This window comes from Leptosomus discolor, chromosome 1 (genome assembly GCF_034619465.1).
Source record: "Leptosomus discolor isolate bLepDis1 chromosome 1, bLepDis1.hap2, whole genome shotgun sequence".
NCBI lineage: Eukaryota > Metazoa > Chordata > Aves > Leptosomiformes > Leptosomidae > Leptosomus > Leptosomus discolor.
This window is the reverse complement of record NC_141391.1, coordinates 211,208,670-211,235,612: the sequence shown is the minus strand read 5'-3', so window position 1 is coordinate 211,235,612 and position 26,943 is coordinate 211,208,670. Positions and strand designations below refer to the sequence as shown.

At 44.3% G+C, this 26,943-nt stretch overlaps 1 protein-coding gene across 1 annotated transcript in view; it reads right to left on the bottom strand.

Moving 5' to 3' along the window:
- Window positions 1–8,644, bottom strand: part of FRMD4A (FERM domain containing 4A) — a 224,525-nt gene extending 215,881 nt beyond the window's left edge. The window contains exon 1 of the mRNA XM_086474608.1: window positions 8,579–8,644. Coding sequence (XP_086330734.1) covers window positions 8,579–8,644 — 66 coding nt within the window. The remainder of the gene's footprint in view (window positions 1–8,578) is intronic.
- Between the last annotated feature and the right edge of the window lie 18,299 nt (window positions 8,645–26,943).

Sequence of the window (26,943 nt, the reverse complement as noted above, 5' to 3'; positions counted from 1 at the left end):
TGAGCACTTAGACCCATCAGTTGGTGTGTTCACCAAGCCAGCAAGCTCTTGGTGCAGCCTCTAGTGGAAGTCATGGCTCAGATGTAGACACCCCAAAAAAAGTCTCCAGAGGACAGACAAACCTGCAACCTTCCTCTTCCCCTACTGTGACCAAGTGGACTTTCCATGAGCAGCCTCCATCCCACCTCCAGTTCTCCTCCCCACCCTCCATCCCTTGTATGGTCGTTGCTGGGAAAGCAGTCTCAGCCTCTGTGTGTGCAGGCTGATGGGCTCCTGGAAAACCCTGGCCAGAAGAACAGCAGCAGATAGCAAGTGGGGCCTCTGCTAGATGGAAGGACATTTCCCTTGTGTTTTAGTGTGCTGTTAGGTTGGCTTTTTTTCCCACATAACTCAGAAAGACAGTAATTAATTAGGGAGGGAACTTGCCTGACCTCATTGCCCTGGAGACACACCCCTGTAAACATCACTAAGGGATCACAGAGGCCACCTCTGACTTCCAGGGCTTATATAAACAGAGGACATATTTGGCAACAACACCACATTCCCACATCATGGATGTGTAGCAGAGGCTGGATGTGATGCATACAAGAGCAGTCATGCACTCAGCTGGGGTATGACTGTGTAATATTTCTATCAGGGATCTGGTCTAAAGTCTTTGCAAATCCTGGTAACAGCAAGGAATGTGCAAATACTTGATGCATCTCAGTATCAGGTCTTAAAATGTGAGTGGGCTATTCCGGTGTAGTGCTTAGCACTGCTGATTTACTCCAATCCATGAAGAAATGGGGGTTTGCTCAGCACAGCATGGAAGGTGCTCAGCCTTGGGCTAGATTTAAGCCTTAAACAGGATACGTGACATATGGACTATGTCAAACACTGTGAAGAAAAATGCTTTGTTCTGTGTAATTTTCTCTCTTTTAAAACGTCATCCTTACACTGCTTTGATTAATCTTAATATATTGTGGGAAAGCATATGTGTCTATGTGAGAGAAGGAGAGATTTATGGTGCCCCGAGAGAATGCCACAAGGATAGCAGAGTGGCCAACATGTCCCTAAAGAAAGAAAGAAAGAAAGTAGAAGACCCCTGAGAGAAGTTAGGAGGGGTTTTTTAAGCCTTGCCAGACCTGGCAAACAGCCTCTCAGGCAAATTTTGTTTTGTAGTCGAGGTCTTGCAGGCATGGAATAATGACAACTTTTCTGAGTGAGGAGAAAACTGTGTTTGCACAAAGCCGAAAGAGGAACTGCTAACACTGGCAAAATACAAAACCAATTTGGCTATGTTCTTTGTGGATTTATATGGACAGATTAAGAAATATGAAAAGTTTGTCTGACTGTCTGGATCTTCAGCCTTGGAGTCTCTCCTTGTAGTTCCTGCCAGTTTATATTTTACTGCTTCAGCTCTTCTATGTCTGCCAAGTTGTAGCAATACTTTACCTCAGTCGTGGGAGACATCTGGAGTGGCATTTACCTCTCCTAACTTTGGTTACCTTTATGTGAACATGTCATCTGGACTCCTTTTGTCATCAGGGAAGAGGAATGGGCACTTGCAAGGCTTGAGACACCAGACCTGCTTCAGCTACCTGCTTTACTGGAGGGTGAATGATACCTCAAAGTGTCAATGTCTCCCCACTGATCATAAAATAAGCTTGGTAACTGGCCATTCTTGTTTTACCTCTTCAGCTATCAGAAGTTCTTCTGTGTCCCTTGGTAGCTGTATTTAACTACCTTGCCTTTGCTAACATCCCTGTTGGCATCCACCCTCCCAGCTCTTCATTCTCACCATCTTCTTTTTGTGCATTGTTCAGCATTGGGAGTAAGCCTAGACTGCTCCACAAAGCTCTTCTGTTCTACAAAGGCTTTCTGAGGGTCAACAGCGCGACCTGACTCTCATGGGAGCGAGGTTAGGAGTTATCTGAGGTTGATGGCACTGTGTACAGGGCTGCAGCACAACACTATGGCTTTTCTTCTGCTCCAGGACTCTCCATGGCAGCTGGGCCTAGTAACTCGGGTCCCCGGGCTGGGTTCAAAAAAATGACTTAACAAATTTGAAGGCACCGCTTTTGTGTCACAAAACCGCTGAGTGCAAACAACTGGTGGTTGGAAGATAACTGTGGGGACTGTGTCTATGTACTTGCCCTGTTCTTACATTTGTCTGTAGGCACCTGATGTAAGCTGCTACTCGAGCCATGATGCTGGACTAGATCATTCATTGGAAAGACCTGATGAGATCATTTTTACGTTCTTATTTTCAGAAGTGTCTGAACAAAACCTGATGAACAGCTACAAAGGCACAATCATGATGAGTAACCTCAGCTTTTAGTGCAGGTCAAGGGGCCTGATTCTGCTCACACCCGCTAACTACACTGGCGAAACTCAGGTTGACTCCAGCGCCGGAGGATGAGGCTTTAAATCTGCAAACTAGATGCTAAGGATAAACTGGAGGATGCTGCTGTTGCCAGAGAGAAACTCATTGGGAACTGCTTCAAAGAGCTGATTTCTCTGATAAATAAATACATGGAAATACCCATTATATTGCAGAGAGTGAGACTAGCACCCACACTTCTACATTATGCATGATTTGTGACTGTTCCAAGCATGAACTTGCAGCTTGCTCTTCGATTAGTAAGTCCTGGCAGCCTGGCAAAGCCACAAAATTTATTGCTGCTATAGAGGTTAATGGATCACTTTACAAGTTGATAATGCCTTATTATTGCAATAGTTATTAAGAAAAATGTAACACAGACACCAGGAGCCAATAGTAACTGCAAGAATGTTTGTTTGATTACAGTAGGGATGGAGACCGCTGTGTGCAGGGCTCACTGTGCAAGTGATGGTCTAAGCAAGTTCATCATAACCATCTTTCTGCACATCTCCTTTCTCCAGATTGTCCTCAGTACCAGCTATGAGAATGACTACTGTTTACCACTGTTGTTGACATGAGAAAATAGGAAAGTTAATGGTGTAATTGCAGAAAGAATGGACAAATATAACACCTATCTGTGCCAGAGCATGCAAGGACTAGATCTAAAGGCACACTTCACCCTTGGCATTGGTGATCTGTGTCCCAGACGTTGATGGCTGGATTATTCTGTGATTGTGGTGGAGCGTTATACTCTGGAGGGAACAAATAATTAAACTGGGATTCTGGAAGTCGGGTTTCTTCTCTTTTTTGAGTGGAAGATGGAAGAGGGTGCTGCTCAAATGGCTTTGTGTCCCTCTATCTCATTTTCCCTACTTGTAAAATGATAAGACCTGGCACTTCTCACTGCTGCTTTTGTTGCTCTTTCTCTATTAGTAATAAAGAGCCAGGTCACTTAAATGCCCCCTCTCTTGGCAGCTCAATTTTAAGAGATGTAATACATGGGCATTGGTAGCCACCAGTCCAGATCCTTACTAGGATGTGTTGGCCTTGTCCACCTCATGGTGCCATCCCCATTGCCAAGGTTTGCCAGGGAGCCCTGCCTCCTTTGGCACTTCTGACCAAGGGACCTGACCCTCATTTTGGATCCGTTCCTGTGTGACCTACTCTAGGTGGTCCTGCTCTGGCAAGGGGGTTGGACTAGATGATCTTTCAAGGTCCTTTCAACCCCTAACATTCTGTGATTCTTCAGTATTAGGGTTTGATTCCTTCTTCAAATATCCAGCCTTAGGTCTGGCTGGACACAGAAATTTGACTCAGACCTTAATTCCTGCTCATCGCTAGCTGGCAGAAGAATGAGACAAAATACTTGCAGCACCCCAGGTAGTTCCCTCTGACTTCCTCTGACTGTTATGGTATTAGAAACAGAGATTAAGTGCATGTCCTCGCTAATTTAGTGTTGTCTGTGCAAGGACTTGACAACGTGGGGAGGGAGAAGATCAACTATTTCTCATGGCAATGGAGAAGGTTGAAGCATAGAAAATCTGGATTGCTATGTCCACCCAGGGCAAAGCAGCCACAGCCCCTCTCCATGCCAGGAAGCCCTTACAAATATCATCAGATAGTGTCCTATATATAAACACACACATGTATTTAAAAAAAAAACCCTATATTTTTATGTTTATATACACACATATGCATACGTATATATTTATCTGTGGAGTGTGGTGGGAGGAAGATTGAGGAGCCAGCTGTGGAAATAGACGTCTCCAGGAATGTAGATGGAGCTATGGAGTGTACTGTGGATTTGGCAGGCTTGATTGATTGTGTTTGGATGGTGTTTAAGATCCCGTGAACCACTGGAGATAAATTGCCTGTTGTTTCCCAGGTGGTATATGGAGTGGGCCTGGGATACAGTGTTCATAGTTTGAAGGCTTCATCTAAGTCTCTCTGTCTCTCCTGAGATGTCCACTACAGCTCTGTCATGCCTGCCTTCAGAAATCAGTCTCCTTTTTGAGCCCAGCTGATGTTTGACTACTTCAGGCTCACTTTTCCACCAGGAATATTATCTTTTTTCCTGTTTGCTTCAGTGTTTCTTCCAGGTCTAAAGCCACATCTATAATGCAAGGAAAACATCCCTCAGTGGGCCAGGCTCCACAGCCCACCTCCCGCCCCCGAACCCTCCCAGACAGCCCATGCAAAGTGCCCCAGGCATGCTGGGCATGGTGAGCCGTGGAGGCTCGCTCTAGCTGTGCCTAAGGCAAAGCTTAGAAGTCAGCAAGGTTGGTCCTGACGTGTACCTCAAAGGTCTCCTTTCACAGGCTGCACAATAATAATTAGCACATCCAGAGGCAAGGAGGGTTTGTTTCAGGAATGCCTTTTGCCAGCAGTGAAACAAGGACTCAGAGCCTGTATTTCTTACCTAGACAGCCTTTTCCCTTTAGCACACCCGAGGGACCTGCTGAGCTTGTCCCTCCACCACCTCCTTACTTTGGCCCCTGCCTCCCTGTCCAGGTTTCTCCAAGCAGCCAAGTCTCAGCTCATCAAGCAGCTCGGTGGCAGCCTGCTGGTGATGACAGCTAATTACGAAATCTCATGTCGGAGGCTTCCCTTTTATCTCGCGTCGTATAGCCCAGCAAAGCTCTCCAATGCCCTTTGGTAATAGGGGAAAGGAAGTGTCAGTGCAGTAACAGCTGCTTCTCTGATAGCAGGATGACAACGCGGCGAGTACACCATGTCCTGGAAGGAAGTGGCAGCTCATGCCATGTGCATGCAAAATCTCTGGTGTCCGAAAAAAAAAAAAAAAAATTCTTCAAATTGTTCCTGTGTAATATTAGCTTTCCAGAGGAAGTGTTAAACATATCTGCTGCCAAGGCTTGCCATCCTCCCTGTGAAACTCTACTGAACTCACTCCAGGTGAGTTCCTACAGGACAACTTAGCTAAAAACCTTGTCCAGAGGAAAACTGGCCCAACCCTATAGTCTTTCTTCAGTCTGTATTCCTGTAGAAGTTAATTACATTGAGGTGGGTTAGTCTGAGCTTTTTTTTTAGAAACCAGTGGTTACTTCTCATTTGCTGTCTATGGTAACCTTTCTACACTGTCACAAAATGGGCTTGCTAGCTTGGCACAAGCTGTTAAAGTGGGCTTTGTCAGGGTCCACTGAACTGGGAATGGGTTACTGCCCCTATGGTTCAACAAGCGTTAAAACTAGGTTTCTTCAAAGGGAAAAAAATCAAGTCAAGGCTCCATAGACCACAATTTCCCAATTTTATAAGTAACCACCTCGTTTGGAGCAGTGGAGAGAATGGAAGAATTGGAAGAGGAGCATTACAGTGACAGATGGCTTCACTCTTTCAGCAATAAACCTGACACAGATGAAGATGCATGGCATGGAGCAGACTTCAGGATCACTCCCAGGAGGGTCCTGTTACCTGGCAGTCCATCTGCCTGCATCCCATTCAGCCCTGCTGGTCTGGCCCCATGCTCCTCACCCAAGTACTAGTCTTGCTGGTAACAGCAAAACGCTTCGTAATGGATTAATGACCTCGGACAAACCTTGCTGATAGAATGATCTATAACAGGCAGAGCTTTATGTTTTGCTCTTCCTTCATACTGAATTTCATATTTACTTTTCTGTATCCAGTAGCAGAGATTATTTTTAGCATTGCTCAATGGACAGGTGATTTAAGATCAAACATAGACACAAGGCAAGGTGGTGTATGACTAAAATTTGAAAATTGTGCCTGATTGTGTCAGACAAGATGATTCTGCATTTGGAATATTTAGTATAGATTACTTGAAATTCTTCCTGCCATAATTCCTAGGTAGCTTTTAGAAGAGCCTAGCTAGCTAAAAACGTGGTTGTCATCAGGGAAAACTTATTTCCTTGATTTGTGTAAAGGCTAGAATAGATTCACAGTCCTGATGATAGTCAAAGTGAGATGTGAAGCCTTGACAAGTTACCCTCGAGTCTTACAGCCCCAGGCTCTGCAGAGGGACAAGGGGGGCAAAGCAGTGACACTACCACAGTGTGCCCCTGCACAATGCTGCACAGACACCCAGCTCTTCCAGAGCCAGCTGGGGCTCCAGCGTGGCACGGCATGGCACTGCATAGACATATCCCTGCATCACAGTTTCAGCTGTGACTGCAGTGTTCCAGCTGGGGATGTTTCACTGGATTTCTGGAACTACACATTTGAGCAACCAGTTCAAAACACAAACTGAGAAGACCTCCGTTAGTTTCATGAACTGGGGCCACCTGCACCTCTGGAGAATTTGGCCCATATTTTATTTGGTCTACTGACACCCTCATCGCAAAAAAAAACGCCACCCAAACCCAAAAACCCATGAGGAAAGATGCTTGGAAGGAAGCAAGTGATGGCCATAAGAACAGACAAAGCCTAGACACGGCTCCAAAACAGTGCTTATGATGGGACGTGAAGAGACAATTATGCCCTATGACTTGTGTTATAGGGCTGGGTGATTCCCAGCAGCGCAGGAGGCTTTCCATGCCCTTCAAACACAATCAGATACGTGCAGAACTGTTCAGCTCGGATCAACTCAGGCAACACTGGCTTTCTAGGTCTTGGCAGTCTCTGAGATATTGCTTGGAGCTACCCTGCGACAAAATGCCTTTGAACACCCATTGTTCCATGACACCTGCCCCGTGGAGGCTCTCAGTCTCCCTGATGTAAAACACCCAGCTAGATGAAGTGATGCCGAGCTACAAATAGACCAAGAGGGATCGTGGTGCCAAGTTTACTCTACAGCAACTGCAAACAGTCCAAAGAAAGCACTGTCCCCTTCCTGCACAGAGTAGCTTTCACAGCGTGCTGTGGACATGAGATGCGGATGTTGCATTTTTGCTTGTCGTGGGGATTTAAACCCTTAGGGATTTTCTCTGGGATGTGTGGTACACAGAGCTGGGAAAGGAGTTGAACCTAGAGTGGTAAATAATCATTAAGTTGATTCAAATCTTACAGCTCAAAGACTACTTCAGTATTTCCTACCCTGTGTAGAAGCTTTGACAGGGCAGCCTCCGAACTATTTTCCTCTACCCCCTATCTCAGCAACCTGTGGAAAAGGGGACAGGGCACTCCCCAAAGTGCTGAGGGTAAATGCCAGCCAAGAGAGACCTGAATCCCTTTCTCAGCACAGATGGGACAACTTGGTAACTGGACCACAGGCTAGAAAGCTGGCAAGCTCTCCCATTTTTCAGTTTTGTGGTTTGATACTTAAGATTCCTCGTCAGTAGACCCTGAAATTTGAAACATTTCGTTTAAGAAATGTCAAAAAACTCTTCTGAAAATTCAGAGTGTCACCTGCCATCTTATTTCTTATAGCCTGAATTCAGAGTACAGATCACCTTAGCATGACTTTTTCTGAAGAAGAAGATAAATGATCTGAAAATTCCTCATCATTTTTTTCCCTCAACCCCTCAAAAATCTTCCAAAACACGGCCATCTCTGACCTTTGAGTAAAAAACATCAAGTTGTGTTGGAAAAAGCAGGAATCTGTTTTGAAATGCCTTGTTATTTTAAAGAAACTTTTAAAAAGAGATCACTGAATCATAGAATACCAGGTTGGAAAGAACCTCAAGGAGATAATACAGACAGATTCTTATCTCAAATGCACAGAAGCAAATCATGCTTTGCTTCACTCATCTTTGATGGCTTCAAGGAAGCAATTCCAGATTAACACTGGTTTAAAGTGTTTGATATATCCAGGAGGAATAAACTTGATTTTCTTGAAAACATGACTACTTTTTCTTGTTCATCCATCTCTTACAAAACTAACTCAAAAGTCGAAGTTGTAAAAGACTGTAATCTAATAGATGTCAAAATCGTAAAGCCAAGGACACTTGATGCTAAGCAACACACAATTTAAACACTCTGTCAATGCACTTCTTTTACAGAGATATCCCTCAAACTGATCGAATCTCTCCTCCTTTTCACATATTTCATCAAAGTTGTAGGTGATACACAAAACCAATGCAGAATATATCCTGCCCTGGTGTCACACGGTTCCAGTTTTGCATGTTACCTCTTGCAGTAGATACCTTAGCTATATCACAACATGTTGGTAGTGTTGGACACACCATTTATCAGGAAAGGTAAAGGAATTAAGGCAATGCAACACTTGGATATACCATTAAATTTGTACGCTGCTTTCTGGATTATTAGCATCTCACTTTAAATAGGAAATTGTAGCTTACTTACGAACACATCCATTAGTAGGTGCTCCAGCGTCACTTCGATATCCTCTAATTTAGCTGCTAAAGTCATTGTGGAGTCAAATGTTAGCTCCGGACAGAGAAGAGCCCCGATCCAAACGGCCTGTGACCAAAGCTAGTTCTCAAACTGCAGTAAATGAGTTTCTCACGGATAAAGAAAATCCTAGAAATCAAAACTTAACATCTGAGTCCAGACGATGCCTGGACTCCGTGCCGGCTGTCAGTCCTGCTTGTTGGACTGAGGATTATTCCATGTGTGCAAGATGGGAGCAGAAGCTGCAATGTGCGTGCTGCTTTCCTTTCAGAGCTCCCGAGTCAGAAACATGGAGTTATATCTGGGAAACCACAACAGAGGGAGGGAGAGACTCACACAGAGGGAGAGAGAGAGGAGGAATGGAATAAACTGCCTTTGACTATGACTGATATTTATAGGACTACTTGTTTTTGACTTCAGTCCATTTCTCTGTTCATTTCTGACCTTTCACAAATGGCTCGGCACACTGGAGCGTATTGTAAAACAGGGGCAGCAGGTCCCACAGAAGTTGGCTGTGACCAGTGCTGGGCCAATTCACACAAGCAAACCATCAATAGCTCTTTGTTAGAGCCTACCAGGCTCTGCGCTGTAGCTAGTGACAGAAGAGAGCACAGATGTGTAAAAAACAAGGAAACAAAAGTTGTTTGGATACTAATTTTTTCCTAAGAGTATTAATAGATTCCCTTACCCAAGGCATCGGACTATGGTGGTGACTGCTGAGGTTACGTATGAAGTGGAATAACCTCAAATAATCCTACAGGGTTTGACTCTGCAAATACCCTGGCACCCCCTCTGAAATGCCGTCCCACCGCTCAAAACCTTCAGCTCTGTGGCAGCCCCATCCAGGGTGCTATGCAATTCTCAGGGCTAGATCCTTCCTTTTACTGTATATATGGAAAGTTTAAAACACGATCCTAAGTGCTTGCTCTTCCTCCGCACATCTGCTCCTACTTAAGTCAATGGAGAAAAGGTGACATTTCTGCTTGCTTAGCACTTACTGTCTGTATCTCTTACAGCACCACATGTAGCGGTAAGGTGCTGATGGACATGAGCCAACTGAAGCTAAACCCAATGGGGATCCTTCAAGAATTCTGGTTAAGGCTAGATGTGAACCAAACAGAAAGGAAACTGAGGCACAAAAAGGAGAAATCCTAAAAGTCAGGTATGGCCAGGAGTGCTGCCGAAGGGTCCTGCATCCTACACTGTGCCAAGTTCACCAAACTGCCTTCCATGATGTCCACATTACACAGCCAAACTCTTTTTGATTTGTTTGGTATGTGCTCACACATTTTGAAATCTTAAAGTGAAATCATGCTTGTGATGTATTCCAGACACTGGAAGAAAACCCACAAGCCTGCCCTAAAGGATTCAGAAACTGAAGACCAGTATTATTTATAAAGGTGTGAGATGGATAGGGTTGATGGAGCTTAGAGGGACCTCTAGTCATAAATTCCATCTAAATATCCTCAGAGTTATAGCTGAAATCACATTTTCAGACATGTAGCATCTACATCTGAACAGGAGCTGCCTCTGATGGCCGAGTTTTACTAGACAACAACATGATACACCATTTGGGACACAATATGATGGATAGTTCCAATAGCAAAGAAGGGCATGTAATTCATTTTCCGGATGGACCAACTCTCATGCACACAAGGCCCTGCATCAGATAATACGTTAGCTCCAGAAATAAACCTGGCACAGGAAGCTTGTCTAATGCAGAGAAAGCTTGTTCATCATCCACATGCTGCCCTTTCATTAAAGCTTTGACAAAGTGTCTATCTTCACCAGTCTGAATGCAAGGGTGTTTTAATGAGCATGGATCAAACCACAAAGAAACATATTTAGAAGGTATTACATTGAAGGTGGTCGAAACTCAGGGAACCATAATGCAGTAAACTGATGAGTGAGCTAGCTTGCATTGCTCACTGCTGCATGGGGCCACGTGGGTTTCACTGCAGACAGGATTTCATGTGCTCTGCTCTCTAGGAAGTATTTGCAGAAGACCTGGTTGCTGGTAAACCTTCATCCCCTCTGGCATGCATGGAGATCCTAGGAAGCTATGGTTTCTACAAGAGCAGGATGGGTACAAGGACATGTAACTGTCCTTTTGCAGGTCTCCATCTCTGGTCCACAGCAAGCAGTGCTCAGGCTGTGTCAGTACGAGGCAACAGAGTTCACCAGGATTGAATCATGCATTTGTCCGCCTCTAACTGATACTACTGTCCAACCAGTCTGACCACAACAAGAACTTTACTGGAACTGAACATGTGATCACTTCTCCCTTCCCCACCCCACTTATTGCACAAAGGCTATGTGTTAAATAGTGAAATATGAAATTAAAGATCCTTTTCTGTGGGATCCCTCTGTGCAATAGTGCAGGGCAGCCACGTCACTTGTGCCCCTTGACTGTCCCTGTGGCTGCATTGTATTGGCCACAGAGATAAACAACAGGAGACATCTTCCAGGCTCAGAATGCAATGTCCATGTGACAGTCTCTTTGACTCCAACACAGGCTCATTTTTGTCTTCACAAGATGAATTTCAAGATTATTTCAAAATCGACGGAGAAAATAGTGTGAGGCACAAAAAAATGACTTAAGGGAACACATAATGGCTTCCCTTATTCCCGCTCGAGAAACACCTGCACTAAAACCACCACGTGCTTCAATGGCGATGGCAAGGAGGATGAATAGGTTCATGGGTTCTCAGCTTTATATGGCCTGGGCTTCCACGGTGATAACAATAAATAGCAGAGATATGAGACATACCAGCTCTTAGACTCTTGCAGTTGCAATATTCAGCTTAGAAATTCTCCTACTGACCAATATTAACTGCCTTCGGAGACGGTCAGAAGTTTGGAGAAAACGCTGTTGATGTAAAAAGTTGCTTTACTGAAGTAAGTCCAGTGGAATTTTCGTAACTTAGACTGCAGGGTATTTTGTACCCAAAAGTATCTCTCTTTCCATTTTTCCTTCAAATTGCACTAAAATTTTCAGATGATGCAAAGCACAATGGGAAAAGTTCTAAAATATAGAAAATGTGGAGAAGATGAGAAAAAAAGTATGTCTCCTTGTTGTAGTGGAAACTGAAGCAGTTGGTGTGGCTGTGGTAAAAAAATACTGACAGTAAAAAAAAAGGTCACCAGGGTGCAGAAAGTTGTTTCACCCAACCCATTGCAAAAAGTGGATAGCAGAAATCAATCACAAAACCAGATCCAAGCAGAAGAACTTCTTTAAACACATCAAAGCTTGGGGACCTCTGAATCTATTCCATTGGCTTTCTTCTAACTCTCACTTCAACATTGCTTACCCCAGATGACCTCTTTTATGGAAATAGCCTCTCAAATACAATAAACAAGAAACAGAATTTCACTGAGTTCCTCAGGGATTATTCCCAAACCCTCTGTGCATGTGCATTATAGGTACACACTAAGAAGAGGTTGCATGTGATAATGAGAAGCTCCAACTTGGTTGATTCTTTAATGCAGGAAGTCCAAACACTTTCTTTATTAAATCATTATTTCTATCTTTTCTAATTCCTGAGAATTTATTGTTTTGGCCTTTGCAAGCATGAGACCTCTTCTATTTAAAGCAGAGCATCCATCTGACAACACACCAGGGTATTTGTGCAGAACAGGATGTTCTTCTACACCCACATTTTCCCCTCACTTCCTTCCTAGTTTTCTTCTACCATTTGGGAATAAGATATCAGAAGAGAGCTGAAAAGTGGAGAATGTTGGTACATTTTTGCCAAAATGAAATTTCAGCAAAATATGCTGTTTTTCAAAAGCTGCAATGTTATGTGGAGGCACGCTGGGTCCCAGAATTGTTTTCTCAGGGGAGTTTCAGGGGTGAAGATGGTTGGTGATGTTAGGAAAAAGTCACCCTGCAAGGGCTGGCTTAGAAAGAGACAGGGGTGTAAAAACAGAGTGCGAAGTTTAGTGAGTGAAGTCAAAAGCTGTCAAGAAAGGGTTAAAGAGCAGAGATCTGAGCCTGATTAGTCACAGGATGCTATGTTTGGGCCAGCTGAGCTTGCAAAGATGGGAGCTGAGGAGTCTGGGGAGAAGAACAGGCAGATTATTCTTGTACGAGGCAAAAGGCATGCCTAGGTCTTGGAGCCCACCAGAAAAGGGACCCTGGCTCACCTCCACTGGTTTAGCTGAGGGGTCAAGTCCTCAGTAATTGTGGATTATAAACATGTATGATAAATACGGGTGAAAGCCCAGTTGGTGCAGTGCCTTTGCCATCCCACAAGCAAGGGATGGAATGGCAAGTCAGGAAGCTGGGCCATGTTTCTATCCAACTAGTAGAGAACTCTTACAAACTTTTCTGCTTTAAATAATCAAAGTGAGGATTTGAAGCTGAATCTTTTTGGTCTCCTACACAGGTTTTTCTGTGCTTTCTTCTCTTGTGAGCAAATAACAGATCTGTTGCAACAAAGCACAAAGCTGTTCTCTTTGGGGAGGGTGAAGAGGGAGGTCCCGTCCTCTTGGTAAACTTGGATGACAGGGAAGCATCAGCTTCCAAAACCCTCCTTCCACCTCGAGTTTTCCTTTCCCACACAAAAACCTGGACGTAGGAACTCATCAACTGGACATGTCCAGCTTGGATTGCAGTAAATCACTGAATCTGGAGCTAAGTGTGAAGCCTAGCAGGCTCCAGCTGGCCCAGGACACAGCCATCTGCCTTCACCTTGGTTCATAATGCTGTAAGTCAAACCCATCCTGTAGTAGCTTTCAATGTCAGCTGAAGGCCTTGGTGATAATTTTCCAAGGAATGCATTAAACTAATGCTGCGTCAAAGGCTGAACATCAGCCTGTGGCTCAGCCTCAAAGCTATGCTGCAGGATGAAGTGCAACAACTTCATCTGATGAAGGCATCTAGCTATGACATGGTCTCTCCAGAGAAGTGGTCCTGCAAACCTTGAGTCTGTGCAATAAAGGCAACAAGGAGATGACCATTTGGTTTTCTCCAGGAATCTACCTACCTATCTAACGCGCTGCTCTACCTGTTCATAGAGAACCTGAGAGTGGGGGTGAGCAGTGAGGGAGCACCATTTGCAGGTGACACCATCTTATTCAGGGTGGTGAGAACAAGGGCCTGGAGAAAGACGCAATGAGACTAAGTGAATGAGCAATAAAACAGAAAATTAGATTTAATGTATCCAAATATGAAGCAAAGTTCATGGCAGGAAAAATGTTCTGAACTTCATGTATGAAATTATGGGCTCTGGGCTCACTCAGGAGTAAGATATTTGGATTATAATAGCTCTATGAAATGTCAGTTTATTGCTCAGTAGTGGTGGAACAAGCAAATAAAATATTAACAATTACCAACGGGCAAGAGAAAGAGAGTATTAATATGCCACTAAATCAAACCAGGGTTCACTTACATCTTGAATACTGTGTTCTAATCCCTTTATCTCCAGAAAAGATACAGAGATGATGGACAGAATACAAGGAAAAGAATGTAAAAAAATGGTTCCTATAAAGAAATAACTAAGTGACCAAAATGGACTCTTCATAAAAAAAAATAAAAAAGATGCCTAAAGGAGAAATTAAGGAGATCTACAGAATGACGGTGAGTGACACAGAGAGGACAAAAAAAGGATCACTATTTGCTGTTTCGTACCACGCAAGAATAAATGTGTATCAAATGAAGCTGCCAGGAGCCACGCTCAGTATAAATTAAAGGAAGCAATTCAAGCACAAGTGATAGTTGATCTGGGGCACTCCTTGCCAAAGGATGGTAAGGATGCAAAGTTTTACCTGGGTTCAGAAAAAGACTGGAGAAATTAAAGGATGATAAATCCAAGGAGTGATACTGGGTATCTAGAGGCCACATCCAACACAGGAGGTCCCTAAGTTGAAAACATGAGGAAGGTGGGAGAATATCCATGGAAAGTATCATGTATGTTTTCCACTCTCCTCTTTGCGTCACTCGTACCCACTGCTGGAGATGGGACACTGCATGGACCTTTGCTCTGACCCAGTATGACTGCTCTTAAGTTTCAGATCTATATGTGAATCTGCCTCAAATTTATCATGAATTTTCCTAAATACCTAAGCCAATTCCAGACTCTGCAAAACAAAGTTCTTCATAAAGTGGTTTGACTCACAAAAGATAGAAATGTCAGAGACTCCATGAAGTCACCAGACCTGTAGGTATTACTGCTAGGCTTGCATGGAAGTGTGTGCATGTTGAAGCTGTGGAAGTGGTGTGACACTGGTGGCTGATCAATGGTCTAAAAAATCTCTGATCTACTGAACATGAGCTGCTTGTCTCTCTCACAGCAGGTATAGTGTTTTAATTTTTTTTTTTTTAAATAAGACAGATTTATGTATATTTATTTCCCTTTATTTATAAGTCTTGCCTTTGTCCCAAAGTGATGACACCCCATGGAGGGCAGCTACTCTGACTTGTAGCTGTATTGCTACTGGCAAAGCTGATGTGTGAGACCAACTCTGGAGGAAGGGGTTGAGCGTGGCCAATGGCAACCTTAGTTACAAAACATACCTTTCCTTTGAGAGTAGCTCGCTGTCCTAAACTGCGTGGACCAAGCTGGCAGGTACATTGTGCAAGGCTACAACGTGTCTGAGGGCTGCTCAACGGGCCAGCTAAGATCCCACACGTCTGTCCATTCCCTTACTGGCAATGGGACGGAGAAGTCATTGCTTGCAGCTGACAGGCTTGCCAGGCTGGGGCTGGCCTGTGCCACCAGATGAAGAATGAGCGTGGGAGTCCTATTCCTGACCTCTCGCCTACAGTGGGATTGACACAGCTCCATAAAGGAGAAAAAATGCCGCTTCCACACGACAACAAGATAAACGTTTTTCTAAGTCCCCAGATAGGAAGCGCCAGCAGCCCCGAGGTATTATGAAGAAGGAAAGCAATGACCAGAGTCGTGCTGCCCTGGCAGGTTTAGCATCAAAGCTCACCCCAGCCTTTTTATAGCCTTTAACAAGGACATTTCTGTTTGTTTTATGAAGCGAGCTTAGCATCAGCGAAATGGAGTCCTGGATCATCCTGCCTCTGAAGAGTCACAGGTGCTGTAAAGCACTTGGCTTTCAAGTTTAAAAAACGTGGCAATAGTCTATGTTTTATTGTCACTATATTCGACCAACATCTCATCTCCTTCCTGGGCACAGCTGCCACTGTCTTACTTTTTTCTCCATTCCCATTACATTACACTCTCTTCACGGGTGGTCCCTCTTTTCTTGATGGCCTCACACCACTGTCTTTAACTAAGACATTATTTTATTTTCATGATTTAACTGAGCGCCCTGAAAGTCATCCATTGGCTAGAAGGCATCTGTCTCCTGTCCTTTTCACATGCATACTTGTTTAAAGGCCACTATGGGAAAGGGAGGGGAAACCTCAAGTTTCCTCTGTTCCAGACCTCCCCCAGGGCCAAACAACCCACCCAAGGTTGGAGGAGCCATTTTGTCTTTGGCACAGGCAGACTGAGAGGGTGTTGCTCAGATGGGTCTTGGCTGTTTCAGCTGGAGAGAGAGGGCTGTGATCATGGAGAACATGGAGGAATTGAGAATCTCCCAGCCTGGTTAGTCTATGCGTACCCAAATCTGCTTCCCATGACAGCAATCTCTGCAACGTAATTCATCTACCCAAACCACAGCAATAGAAATGCACTTTTTAAAGATCATTGAGAAACCCTCCCCTTTTCTGATCCTATTCGCCACAGTTCAGTGTCCTACTGGCTTCTCCTCTTGTTTTTCTAAAGCATTATCCATTTGTCTTTGGGGTCTCCCGTGTATCAAGGCGACCTGCTGGGCACACTCTTGGAGATGTCCAGGTGCCACTGAGCCACACGAGCCCTGTTATGTAGCTGGCTGGGAGGGGTACCCCTTCAGCTTCCCTCCTTGATGTAACAGATCAGCTGCATTATTAAAATGATTAAAAATAGAATAAGCTTGCCTGAGACTGCATTTATAATGAATCAATTGCTTTTTATACATTTTTTTGACTCCCTACAGTGCTGCTTTGTCATGTCACTTTCACTTGTTTGGGCAAGATCTTGAAATAATAGGCACATTCAGGAGATATAAATATAGCTGTTTATTGCCTTAAAATGGGTCTGCAAACAAATCACAGTCCCAGCTTCAGGTATTTGGAAGTTCATTCTTCCTCCTCTGTCCTTTCCCTTTTGGACCTGGATCAAACATTGGACTTTGCAGCTTGCGGGCTTCTTTATCTTAAGCTATAGGCACTAGTTCTGCTGCACACAATTCATACCCTCATAGGCTGTTGATTTAAGCAGTTCTTGGTACAAGTCTGGATTTGATTCCAGTAAAAAATAGTGCAAAGTTAACATTGAAAGCCTGCAGCACAGTGAAATAAAAATAAATGCACTGCATTGTGTAGCTTAACGGGGTGCTAATTTCTTGGGAGCGCATAAATAGGAGGCATAGAGCACATCTGTTGGCTGGCGTTGTGTCGGGAAAGAGCAGGGGAAATTTGGAGCTCTGTCACAGGGACAGGCTGAACTTTGTTCCCATGTCTCGCAGTACTGCACAAAGTCTCCTCTGTAGAATAGCCAGTTAATTAAAAATGATATTTACGGTCCCCTGGTGATGCATGCCCGTTATTCTGCTGTTAGTATTTCTACAAAGTCTGGTACAGCAAGAGGGTTGGGGCCCTGGCGAAGCAAACAGCAGTTCTCATCCTTGGTGGTACCCATGTGGCTGGAGTCTACACAAGAGGGGCTTTGGGCAGCCGAGCCCCCCCTCCATCACACTGTGTCTGCTGAAAGATTTTATTGCCCAGGTCTTCTGCAGTGAACATGGGCACTCCCTCCACCTTGCTCTGAGATTCCAGGGATTTTGCAAGCAGAAGTGAATTAACCTGCCTAATGCGGTGGGTGCGATGCTCTCAGCTCACATTATAACTTACAGCAAGATACACAGAGGCACAGAGGAATCCAATGCACTTAAAAGTACCAAAACAATGTCTCGTGCTTGACCCACCAGAATCCACATCCCCTTGCCTCCTTTCTCTAGCGCGCATCCAACACAGCTCACAGAAATTATTCTCAGGCAATGACAGGGTATTTCCCTTCCTCTAAGGCTGGGTATTTAGAAACATTTGCAATGCTTCCTGCTACGTGACACATGAGCTTTTGGGTAGCAGAGCTTGATGACTCAAGAAGAAGCAATGTCCTGAAACTTTAAAATATGCACATGATAAAATGTAGAGGTGATGGGAGATGGAGGGGAGCAGGGAAATTTTCAGTGATTTTAACCCCACTGTTTAGGCAACTGCTCTGCACATAGTCAATGAGAGGGAGAGGTTTCTCCAGAGGCAGATCGGAGCAGAAACCTGTGCCTCTCCCGATCACAGATGGGGATTAGGAAGGACGATTTTCAGACCTGTTCTCAACTGACTACTCTTAGCAGCCCCTGTGGGTTCCTGCTTGCTCTTTTAGCCTGAATTTGAAGAGACTCAATGTAGTGAAGCAACCTCTCATTCAACATGTCCAGGGGATGTCCCGGAGGTCTCCATCTCTCAGAAAAGAGGTCCCCATCTCCCCATCCCAGTCTATCCCCCTCCCTCCTCCATCTTCAGAAGATTTCAGTTTTGGGAAACTCCTACAGAAGTCATAATGAAATTTTATCCTGTTGCCACTGCCCCATCCCATCCCTCCACATCCCCTGGTGCCCACCTCCGTCCCGGCGCCAGCAGCTCACCTTTGGCAGGGGTGTGCAGACCCTGAGCTCTGCCGGCACCCGTGAGTGTCGGCAGAGCCGCGGGAGCTTGCGCCTCATCCTCGCGTATTTTTTCATATCCTTATTTTGCGTAAATATAAAGCTCCTCTTATGGTATGTATCCAGTTGCTGCCAGCGTCTATTAATAGCTGTCGATTTGTCCCAATAGCCAGACACTGCAAATATGCTGCAGTGAGTTGTTGTAAGCTTGGTAAGAACAAGGTCCAGTCATTGAATGTTTAGCTGATACTATATGCATAAAGTCTCTATCCTAATAGCGCTGAAAATAATAATAAAAATCTCTTTACCATTTTATTACCAAGCTCTTCCCTTTATTCCTTTTTACACATTGCTAGTCAGTCGAGAAAGGACAGCGCCTGCTCATGGAAAAAAAAAAAAAAAGATGATGAAAGCTAGAGAAACTCCTTGACACACTCTTTTTGGTTTTATCTATTTCACTTTGAATTAGGATGCCAAACCAGGAGAATGACACTGCAAACTCCTGAGGCATAAAAAAAACATGAATCAGACCTCAGCATGATTTTATTTGCTAAAAAAAAAGCCTCCAACTGTGGAACTCAAAAAAGAAAATACTGTTTGGGCTCTTTCTTGTTGCCTCCTAGTTTTGTTATACTTTACTGTGCTTTACTGCTCTTCCCCAGGATGGTGAACAGCAAAAAACCTTCTGTTTCCTGACCAAGTCTGGCATCGCCAGATAATCACTTAGTCTCAGGAGTCAAGGCTTTAGGAAGGGTTCAGGGAGTGTGAGACTACTAGGGGGATGTCATTCTCCATGACCTGACGTCTGGTCCCCTCCGATTCATTTCATCCTCACTGAGCTCCCTACAGGGTGAATATCTTGGCTAACATGGGCCTTACCTGGCTGTCCATGGTCAAAGAAGACCAACAAGCGCTTTCCAAAAAAAAGGCCATTCATGCCGTAGGCCTTCAGCCTTTCTCTCCATGGACACTCCCCCTGGAGGGAACCTCGGCAGCTCAGCAGGATGAAACACCTTCTCAAAACCTGGCAAGGGCCAGCAGCAAGAGGGAGATGGGAAGGACCACCTAGGTTGGCTCAGCCACTTCACACTCCTGCCACAACAGGTAATCCTAGGAATGATGTTTAGTTTAGGAAAAGCCAGAGGGCATCTTCTTCCCATGTCTCTGTCATCACAAAACCCACCAACACTATCTCAAATAAGGCTGAAAGTCAAGGTAGGAGGCTCCAAAGCATTGCCAATGCTCCTGCACAGCCATAAGATGCATTAGCCAAATTTCCTGGATGGCACCAGGGAGCAGAGCGGAAGCCATACCAGGTAAAGGCACAACACCTCTGACAATACCATCTGGGGAAATGACTTTATGATCCCAAGTCTGGTGTGTGGCTTACCTCTGATGGTCTGATCAGATCACACAAATCAGCTACTGGGGAGACTGTAACATACTGAGCAGTGAGATTGCTCCCTGTCTTACAACCTGTCCCTACCTCAGCATGACTCCCAAAATGGGCTGACCCCCAGGGCCAAATGACTGACCAAAGAGAAACATGTTTCCCTCTCTCTGTCCAAGAAACGGAAGCCTGCCTTAACATGACACAAAAATAACTTGAACAGGCAGTGGTATCCTCTATCACAGTGCTTCGCTGAAACCATCAGAAGCAATTCCTCCCCATACCGTAGCAATGGAATAAAGATGACAAATCTGTCACTGATTACACTCCATTACATCCTCACAAGATTTCCTGTGCTGCCTGCAGAGTAGATGTTCTTGCTCTGGTTTTTAAAGGATTTTAGGTAAAACAGCCAGCCAACATCTCTGGTGGCAGCAGCCTGATGCTCTGGGATTTGATCGTTTCTCATCTCTGTCCTGTGAACATACAAAGGTGTAGGGGATGCAGAAATCACTACTTTTCTGAGTCATAAGGGCACTTATGAAGAAAATACCTGTTAAAAGCGCATGGTATCTGCTCCCTACATTCCTTAACAGGAACCTTACTGCAAAACCAGGCTCTAATACATACAATGGTGGGACCCAAACCGTGTGGATCAGTGTGAGCCTGCTGGGGATGTAAGTGATGTTGGGAGAGTAGAGCAGGGCTGAATCCAGAGATGCCAATACAATCTTAGCAAATCATGGATTCTGCAGTGGCTCTGTGCGTGGATGGACTTGCACAAGTAACAAAAGTCAATTCCTACCTCTAAAGAGTATCTGTGAAGCAGGACTGTCTGAAAATGCTCCACAGCCAGTGCTGGAAAGCAAAACAGTTGCAGAGAGTTCATTGCTTATGCCATGGGACCTCACAACCCTTAACAAATTCACTTCCTGTGAATGGAAAACACAAAAAGGCCCTGGCTGCCACTTCTTCCTCCTGGCTCCCTATTTCAAACAGCCTTTTGCCCACCCTTCCTCAGCAGGTTGGATGTCACATGTTTCTCAGCAGCTTTCTGCCTGCCGTTCCCCTGTTTCCCACGTGAAACAGCACTAAACCATCCGCTATGACATTTCTGAAGGCTCCTGCCAAGGCTTTCTGCCCCAAACCTCTGTGCCCACAGCCCAGCCGCTCGCTTTGCCTCCCTCTCTCTCAAAGTTAGCCAGACGCCTGAGAAGAGCCTGTACTCCCCTCGATGAGTTCAACAGGGGACAAACAGAAAGCACTTGCAGGGACTCCGGAGATAAAGCTAATGGTCGCTCCGGGGAGTGACAGGCTTTGCTCTCGCAAGTTGCTCTGACAGATCCATCAGGAGGCACTTAGCTATAAAACCCGGAGATCTCTGCAAGGGAACCCCTGCCCTGTTTATATTGCTCTGAACTGCCTAGTTAATGCAAGAGCAAAAAAAAAGACAAGGTAATGGGCCTCTTTTAGAGGGGTTTTAGGCACTTAGTGGAAAGCAGGAAGCCAAGGCCTGTATAATTAAATCGCTATCTCTCACCAGATTTGGCAGGCTATGTACGCTTGTTAAAAACAGGTTTAAGCCTCACAGCAATTTTTGTTTCAACTCTAGGTACAAGCCAGGATCTTTAATTCCTTCTGCTTCTAACAGTGGTGTGCCCTTCAATAGAGAGCTGCACTCTAGCAAATCCCAGACACCAGACAGCATCAAGATGACCCTATTCCTCCTTAAAAAAGAGGTTATTAATAAGGTGAAGGTGCTTATGATTTCTGCTGAGGCACAGTCTCTCCTGAGGCTCTTCTTTCAGTGATGTCTTTCTCTTTCCTCTTTCCGTATCTAAGAATTCACTCGTACGAGGGACCCCACCGAGCTCAGCAGACCAGTCCCCAGGTGCAAGGAGTCACACAAACACCTACAGAAGGGTTTTCTTGCTCTCTCTGTATCTATGCACACTTTCTGTACCATAAAATATGTACAAATCCAAATGTCCTGCTGGCTAATCCAAAGAAATAGAGAAGGTCTGTGGGGCACTGGGCCAGTTTTGGAGCTGAAATACATTCCTCGCTGATATATGCCTCCTCCTACAACAATCAGATCTAACATATGGACAGACAACGCTTGCAGAACACTCTTGTTTTCCTGAGGAAAACTGGCAGGTATAAAGGTATGAGATGTGATATTTGGGTTCATTCATCACTTTAAGGAGAGTGACCAAAAAAAAATTAAAAGATCCCCATTCTTTTCACCATCCTGGTGTTTATATTTCCCTACATCTTTTTTTCACCTGCTTGGAAGTCAGGAGGGAGCGGGTGTCCCAAGGAGCACTGTCTCGCATTGCTCACAGCCACTCACCAGCTCAGCTCTGAGCCTTTGAGAGCAGCTTTGCTCTGAGACATGCTCCATCCCACAGGTGAAAGCAAGTGGCAGCAACATGAGGGGAAAGGGGGCACAGATATGGGAGGGAAAAGCAGCCTGGAAACGAAGCCGGTCATCGCTGTCAATGGGGGAGATCACCAACGGTTATATGCAGCCATGTCTACACTGATACTGATGGGTAAGTTAGGGCGAAGTGCTCTCATTAAAGGGCTTGGACAGACAGAGGGGAAGATTGGTGGCTTGGGGCAGTGAGAGGGCTCTAAAGATTAAAAACCATACAGCACAGAGCTGTTACATAGAATCATGGAATCACTGAGTGGTTTGGTTTGGAAGGGACCTTAGAGATCATCCAGTTCTAATCCCCCCTGCCATGGGCAGGGACACCTTCCACTGGACCAGGTTACTCAAAGCCCCATCCAACCTGGCCTCGAACACTGCCAGTGAGGGGGGGGGGGGGGGGCATCAACATCTCTGTGGAAAAAAAATGCACTAAAAAGGGAGAGGAAAACACTCAAAGAAGCAGCCTAATGGCTGGAACCACATCCCTGGAGATCCCTGCTGCTCTGGGATTGGATGGCAAATGCCTTCAATGCCACCTAAGCAATGAGATGAAATGTGTGAAAGTCACACTTAACATCGGCGGAGGATTGTTGCAGTCGTGGTAAAACCACTCAGTCTTTCTGGAAGGCGCATGATACCCTCCAACGACAGGATCTGGGCTGGGTTTGACCAGCACCTCTACTGGACTGACCCTGGACATGGATGGTGGGAGGCACAAGGAGCATTTAACACCATGAAAGAAAATCACCGGTTTGTTCCTTGAAATATCTTTCCGATGTCTGTGGACATTAAAATATGTGGTCTGCTTCATTTCAGAAAAGATGCTTTAGTTTTCTCTGACTCAAGATCCAAGGACTTGCAAATTTTATTTATGTCACTGCAGCAGTCACCTGTCACCGGCTAAAACAGTATTAAACATTTCAGCTTTTCCCTCAAGAAAGGAGATTCACTGCAAGAGCTGAAATTATCATGGCTTAACAGATTACTAGTCATCAGCTTGAATTGAAAATGTTCGCATGCTTCCAGCACATTATAATGCAACATAAAACGTATTAATTTAAATTAACAGTAATAACTTGCTAATCTGTGATAATTCAGTCACTTGCAAGCATCTCTGTTTACTCTTTGGTTTATGTGATCACTCTCACTGGGTTAGGGGAAGGAGGGGACATTCATGTACAAGAAGCATTTCCCTTTATAGATCCCCTAGAAAAATATCTTTATGATGTTCTTAAATACATATAACGAACATAAAGTAGTTTCATAATTTTAGGATGAACGGGCTTACTTTGACAAATTTGTGGTGGGATGGTGTCTATGAGCAGCACAGGACTTTTTTTTTGTCAAAACGGGAGAGAAATTTGTGCCTCAGCAGCTAAGCAGGCAGGATGCTGAGCAGATGGAGGAGGACAGCAGCGAAATCTTGAGTATGGTTCTCCCACTTCTCTAGGACACACATTGCCACTCACTTCTCACCTATTGCAATCCATTGCTTTTTCTTGCTCTGTCTCCTTCCTTCAGCTGTTTTCTCCCCACTTTGGAAAAGCGGGTTGTTGTTGTGGTTTTTTTTCCTTCCTTCCTTCTATTGTGAAAGATAACTTTGAAAAATGAGGTGGGATGGGAAAAGGCAGCACGCAGGATTGATGAAGAAAGCCTTTCTCAACCAGTTTTAGAAATCCAGCTTCTGAGAACAACACCTGAGCACAGGGAAGTGAATGAGAAGTACACCCGAACTGTCAATGTAGTTGTCAACCCTGAGTTATTTTGACTCTGTCATGTGCATTTGGACTGATCATTATAAATGCTGAGAATCTACATTTCCTAAGGGGCTCTTTGGGGCTGTGACCACTGAGCACATCATGGACTGAGGTCTGAATGCATTAGGGTAGCTTCTGGTCTACATGGCTTCTAAGAAAAAAACGCAAGACCTGTGGCTTCTTCTAAAAGGTTTATAGACTTTTTGTGATCTGTAAATCTCAGAGAAGCAGCATTTCTGTGTCCAGAGACCCGTGTCCAGAAGACAGTATATTTGAACTGGCTTATTTTCTTGGCTCATACATTTCCTCCACAAAGCCAGATTTCCATTCCTTTCTCTGCTTGGTCCTGGTACTGGGCACAGTCCAATGCCTGCTGTGTGCCATCTCAAAGGTGTCTGTACTTCAGTATTGGGCAAGGGGGATGTATTCTCACTGACTGATGTAGCAACCCACATTAAGCTTTAACCACAAGCTCCCTATATATGTAGGAAACAATTTGTTATGCAGTAGGACTAAATAGATAAGGAGCATTCAGGCTGGGAACGACGACAGAGGGAAGATATGATCGAAATGTATAAAATCATGAAGGGCACAGAGATGGTGACTAGAGAAGGATTATTCTTTTTAAAAATTATTTTATGCTATAACACCAGGACTAAGGACTATGCAATGACATGATGAGGCTGTAGATTTAGAACAAGAAAAAACTCTTATTTGAATAGCTCATGGTGAAAGTAGGGGAAGTATCACCAGCGGATGCAGAGGCGGCCAAGAGCATAAGTGGTTTGGAAATATAATTAGGCAAATTAACATAAGAAAAGTCCATAAAGGGTTGTTAAACATGATGAAGTCAGGAAGTGACTGAACTAGGAACTCTTCATCAGTGGGAGAATGTACTGGGGAAGCATCTCTCCAGACTTGCCTTGTTTTACTCTTGTCCTGCGTTTGCTACTGGCTGCTGTTGGAGGAGGGGTTTTGGGGCAGGTGAACCTCAGTTTGACCTGGCAGAGCTGTAATGTTCTGTCACGGGTCATCTGAGAGAGAGGGTCCTCCAGAGCGTGATTCAGAGCAGGAGTGTGGTGCAGCTTTGCCTTCCCTCCTATACCCTGCTTGGACTGCAGAGCAATGCAGGGACATTGTAGTCTATTTATGCACATACATTAAACACCTGAAGTTGCTTAGGTTAAATGTCCCCTTTTCTGACTATGATTTGCAAAAAGCAATAGCAACTTAGGTGTCTAAACCCCAGTGCTTTTAAGACGACTTACATGCACTTAATCTGGTTAAATGTTTTTAATAGTCTCTCCAGGCACCGCCACAAAACCTCTGTGAAAACCAAGCCTAGATTGATTTCCTCCCTTTTATATTCTGACACTCAGATAATACTTGCAAAATGCCTTGTGACCCATAGACAGAAGGTATAGTTTCTCCCCACTTTGCAACCATCATTAATGAGGCTTTTCAAATGTTAGATTGCCCGGAAAAGGCATATTTTTTCTGTTTGCAAGACTTATTTCAGCAAGTTTTCTTCCCACAAATTACAGAGAGTGAATGCGTTTGGTAAAGCAAGACCAACTGGTGTCACCTCCATCAATCTCTGAATTTTAAAGCTGATTCTTACGCCTCTTACCTTCCCTACCTTATACAAGCATGTTGAGAAAAGAGGGGCTTTCAAGCTTGGCTGGGCAGATTGCATGCAACCATGCCAGGCTCCAAACAGAACCACAAGTGCTAGAAACATAAATCAGGTCTGTAACGTGAGGCCGCTGGAGGAGAGCTCTATTTTATATACTTGACCTATATCCAGGGTTCATTTCAACATGACCCTGGTGTAACTTGCTTTATCAGCTGTAAAGACAAGCTCACTGGCTCTACATTATGTTCACACTCCAAAGCCACTGGAAAAAGCAAGCAAGGCCCCATAGCAGACCTGTGGGAACAGACTAAGACAGTCTCTTCTAAATCTTTTGCTTTCCCTGCTATAAAGCTGAAAGTATTTATCTGGGCTGTACCCAAAATAAAATAATTCATTTAATTTGGGGGTATGATTTTCAAAATAAAGAAATAAAATCAAGCTGAATTCTAAGATGAAGTGTTTTCTTAAGTGAATGATTTAAATGTTTCATGTTGAAATGTTAGAACAGAGCTTTTCCAGTTTATCAAGAAAATAGAGCCTCCCTTTTTGTAGAAGAAAACATTAGTTGAATTTAGCCTGAGTCTGTGGGTAGTTTCAGTCAGCCTGAAACTGCATTTATTAGCAAATAAACTATTCATCTGAAAAATGTTATCTAGTTCTACCCGAAATGTTCTTCCCATTGCTTAAAAATATCCTATTTATAGATGAAGCTATTGTTAAGTGTAGATTTAAGCTGTTGTGGTTCATTGTCTGGAGCAGCATCTCCTTGGGAAAGCAAACCAATTAGGCTATTCTATTTTGGAGCCTCGGTGCCTCTTTGTGCACTTATTATGTCATACAAGGGACAACAGTCTTATAGTCCTTGACAGATACGACTGCACTTCTTATAAGCAAATGCCCTGTTTTCAGTAGCTTTGAGGTATAAATGGTCACAATGCAGCTTAGGGAGGCAGGAAAAGCTGAGATCTATGGAGCATCCTGTATCCAGGTCTCTGTCAATCCCCTGTACCAAAAGGTCCCCCAAAACCCCTGCCAGGCAGCAAAATAAAAGCATGGTTCCTAACCCCTGTTAGTAAGAGATAAGTAAGCTTCTGGGTTGGAGCATGCAGAACTATATCCTTTTCAGACTTTCCATAATACAGCCAAAAAAAGAGAAAAAAGAGGAATGAAGGGAGGAAAAAAAGCATTAAAAGCTGCTGCTTGTAATTATGAAGCTTTTCATTATTTTGAGGATCTTCTAAAAGCCTGATTGCTTGCTTTGGCATTTAAAGTTTTCTTCCTCTTTGTGAAATAAGTACAGCACAGATAAAATGAATCACACCTGTCTTGCCAAGGTGTCTCAGCCGTCTGTTGCAGAAGGCAATAAATCTGTGC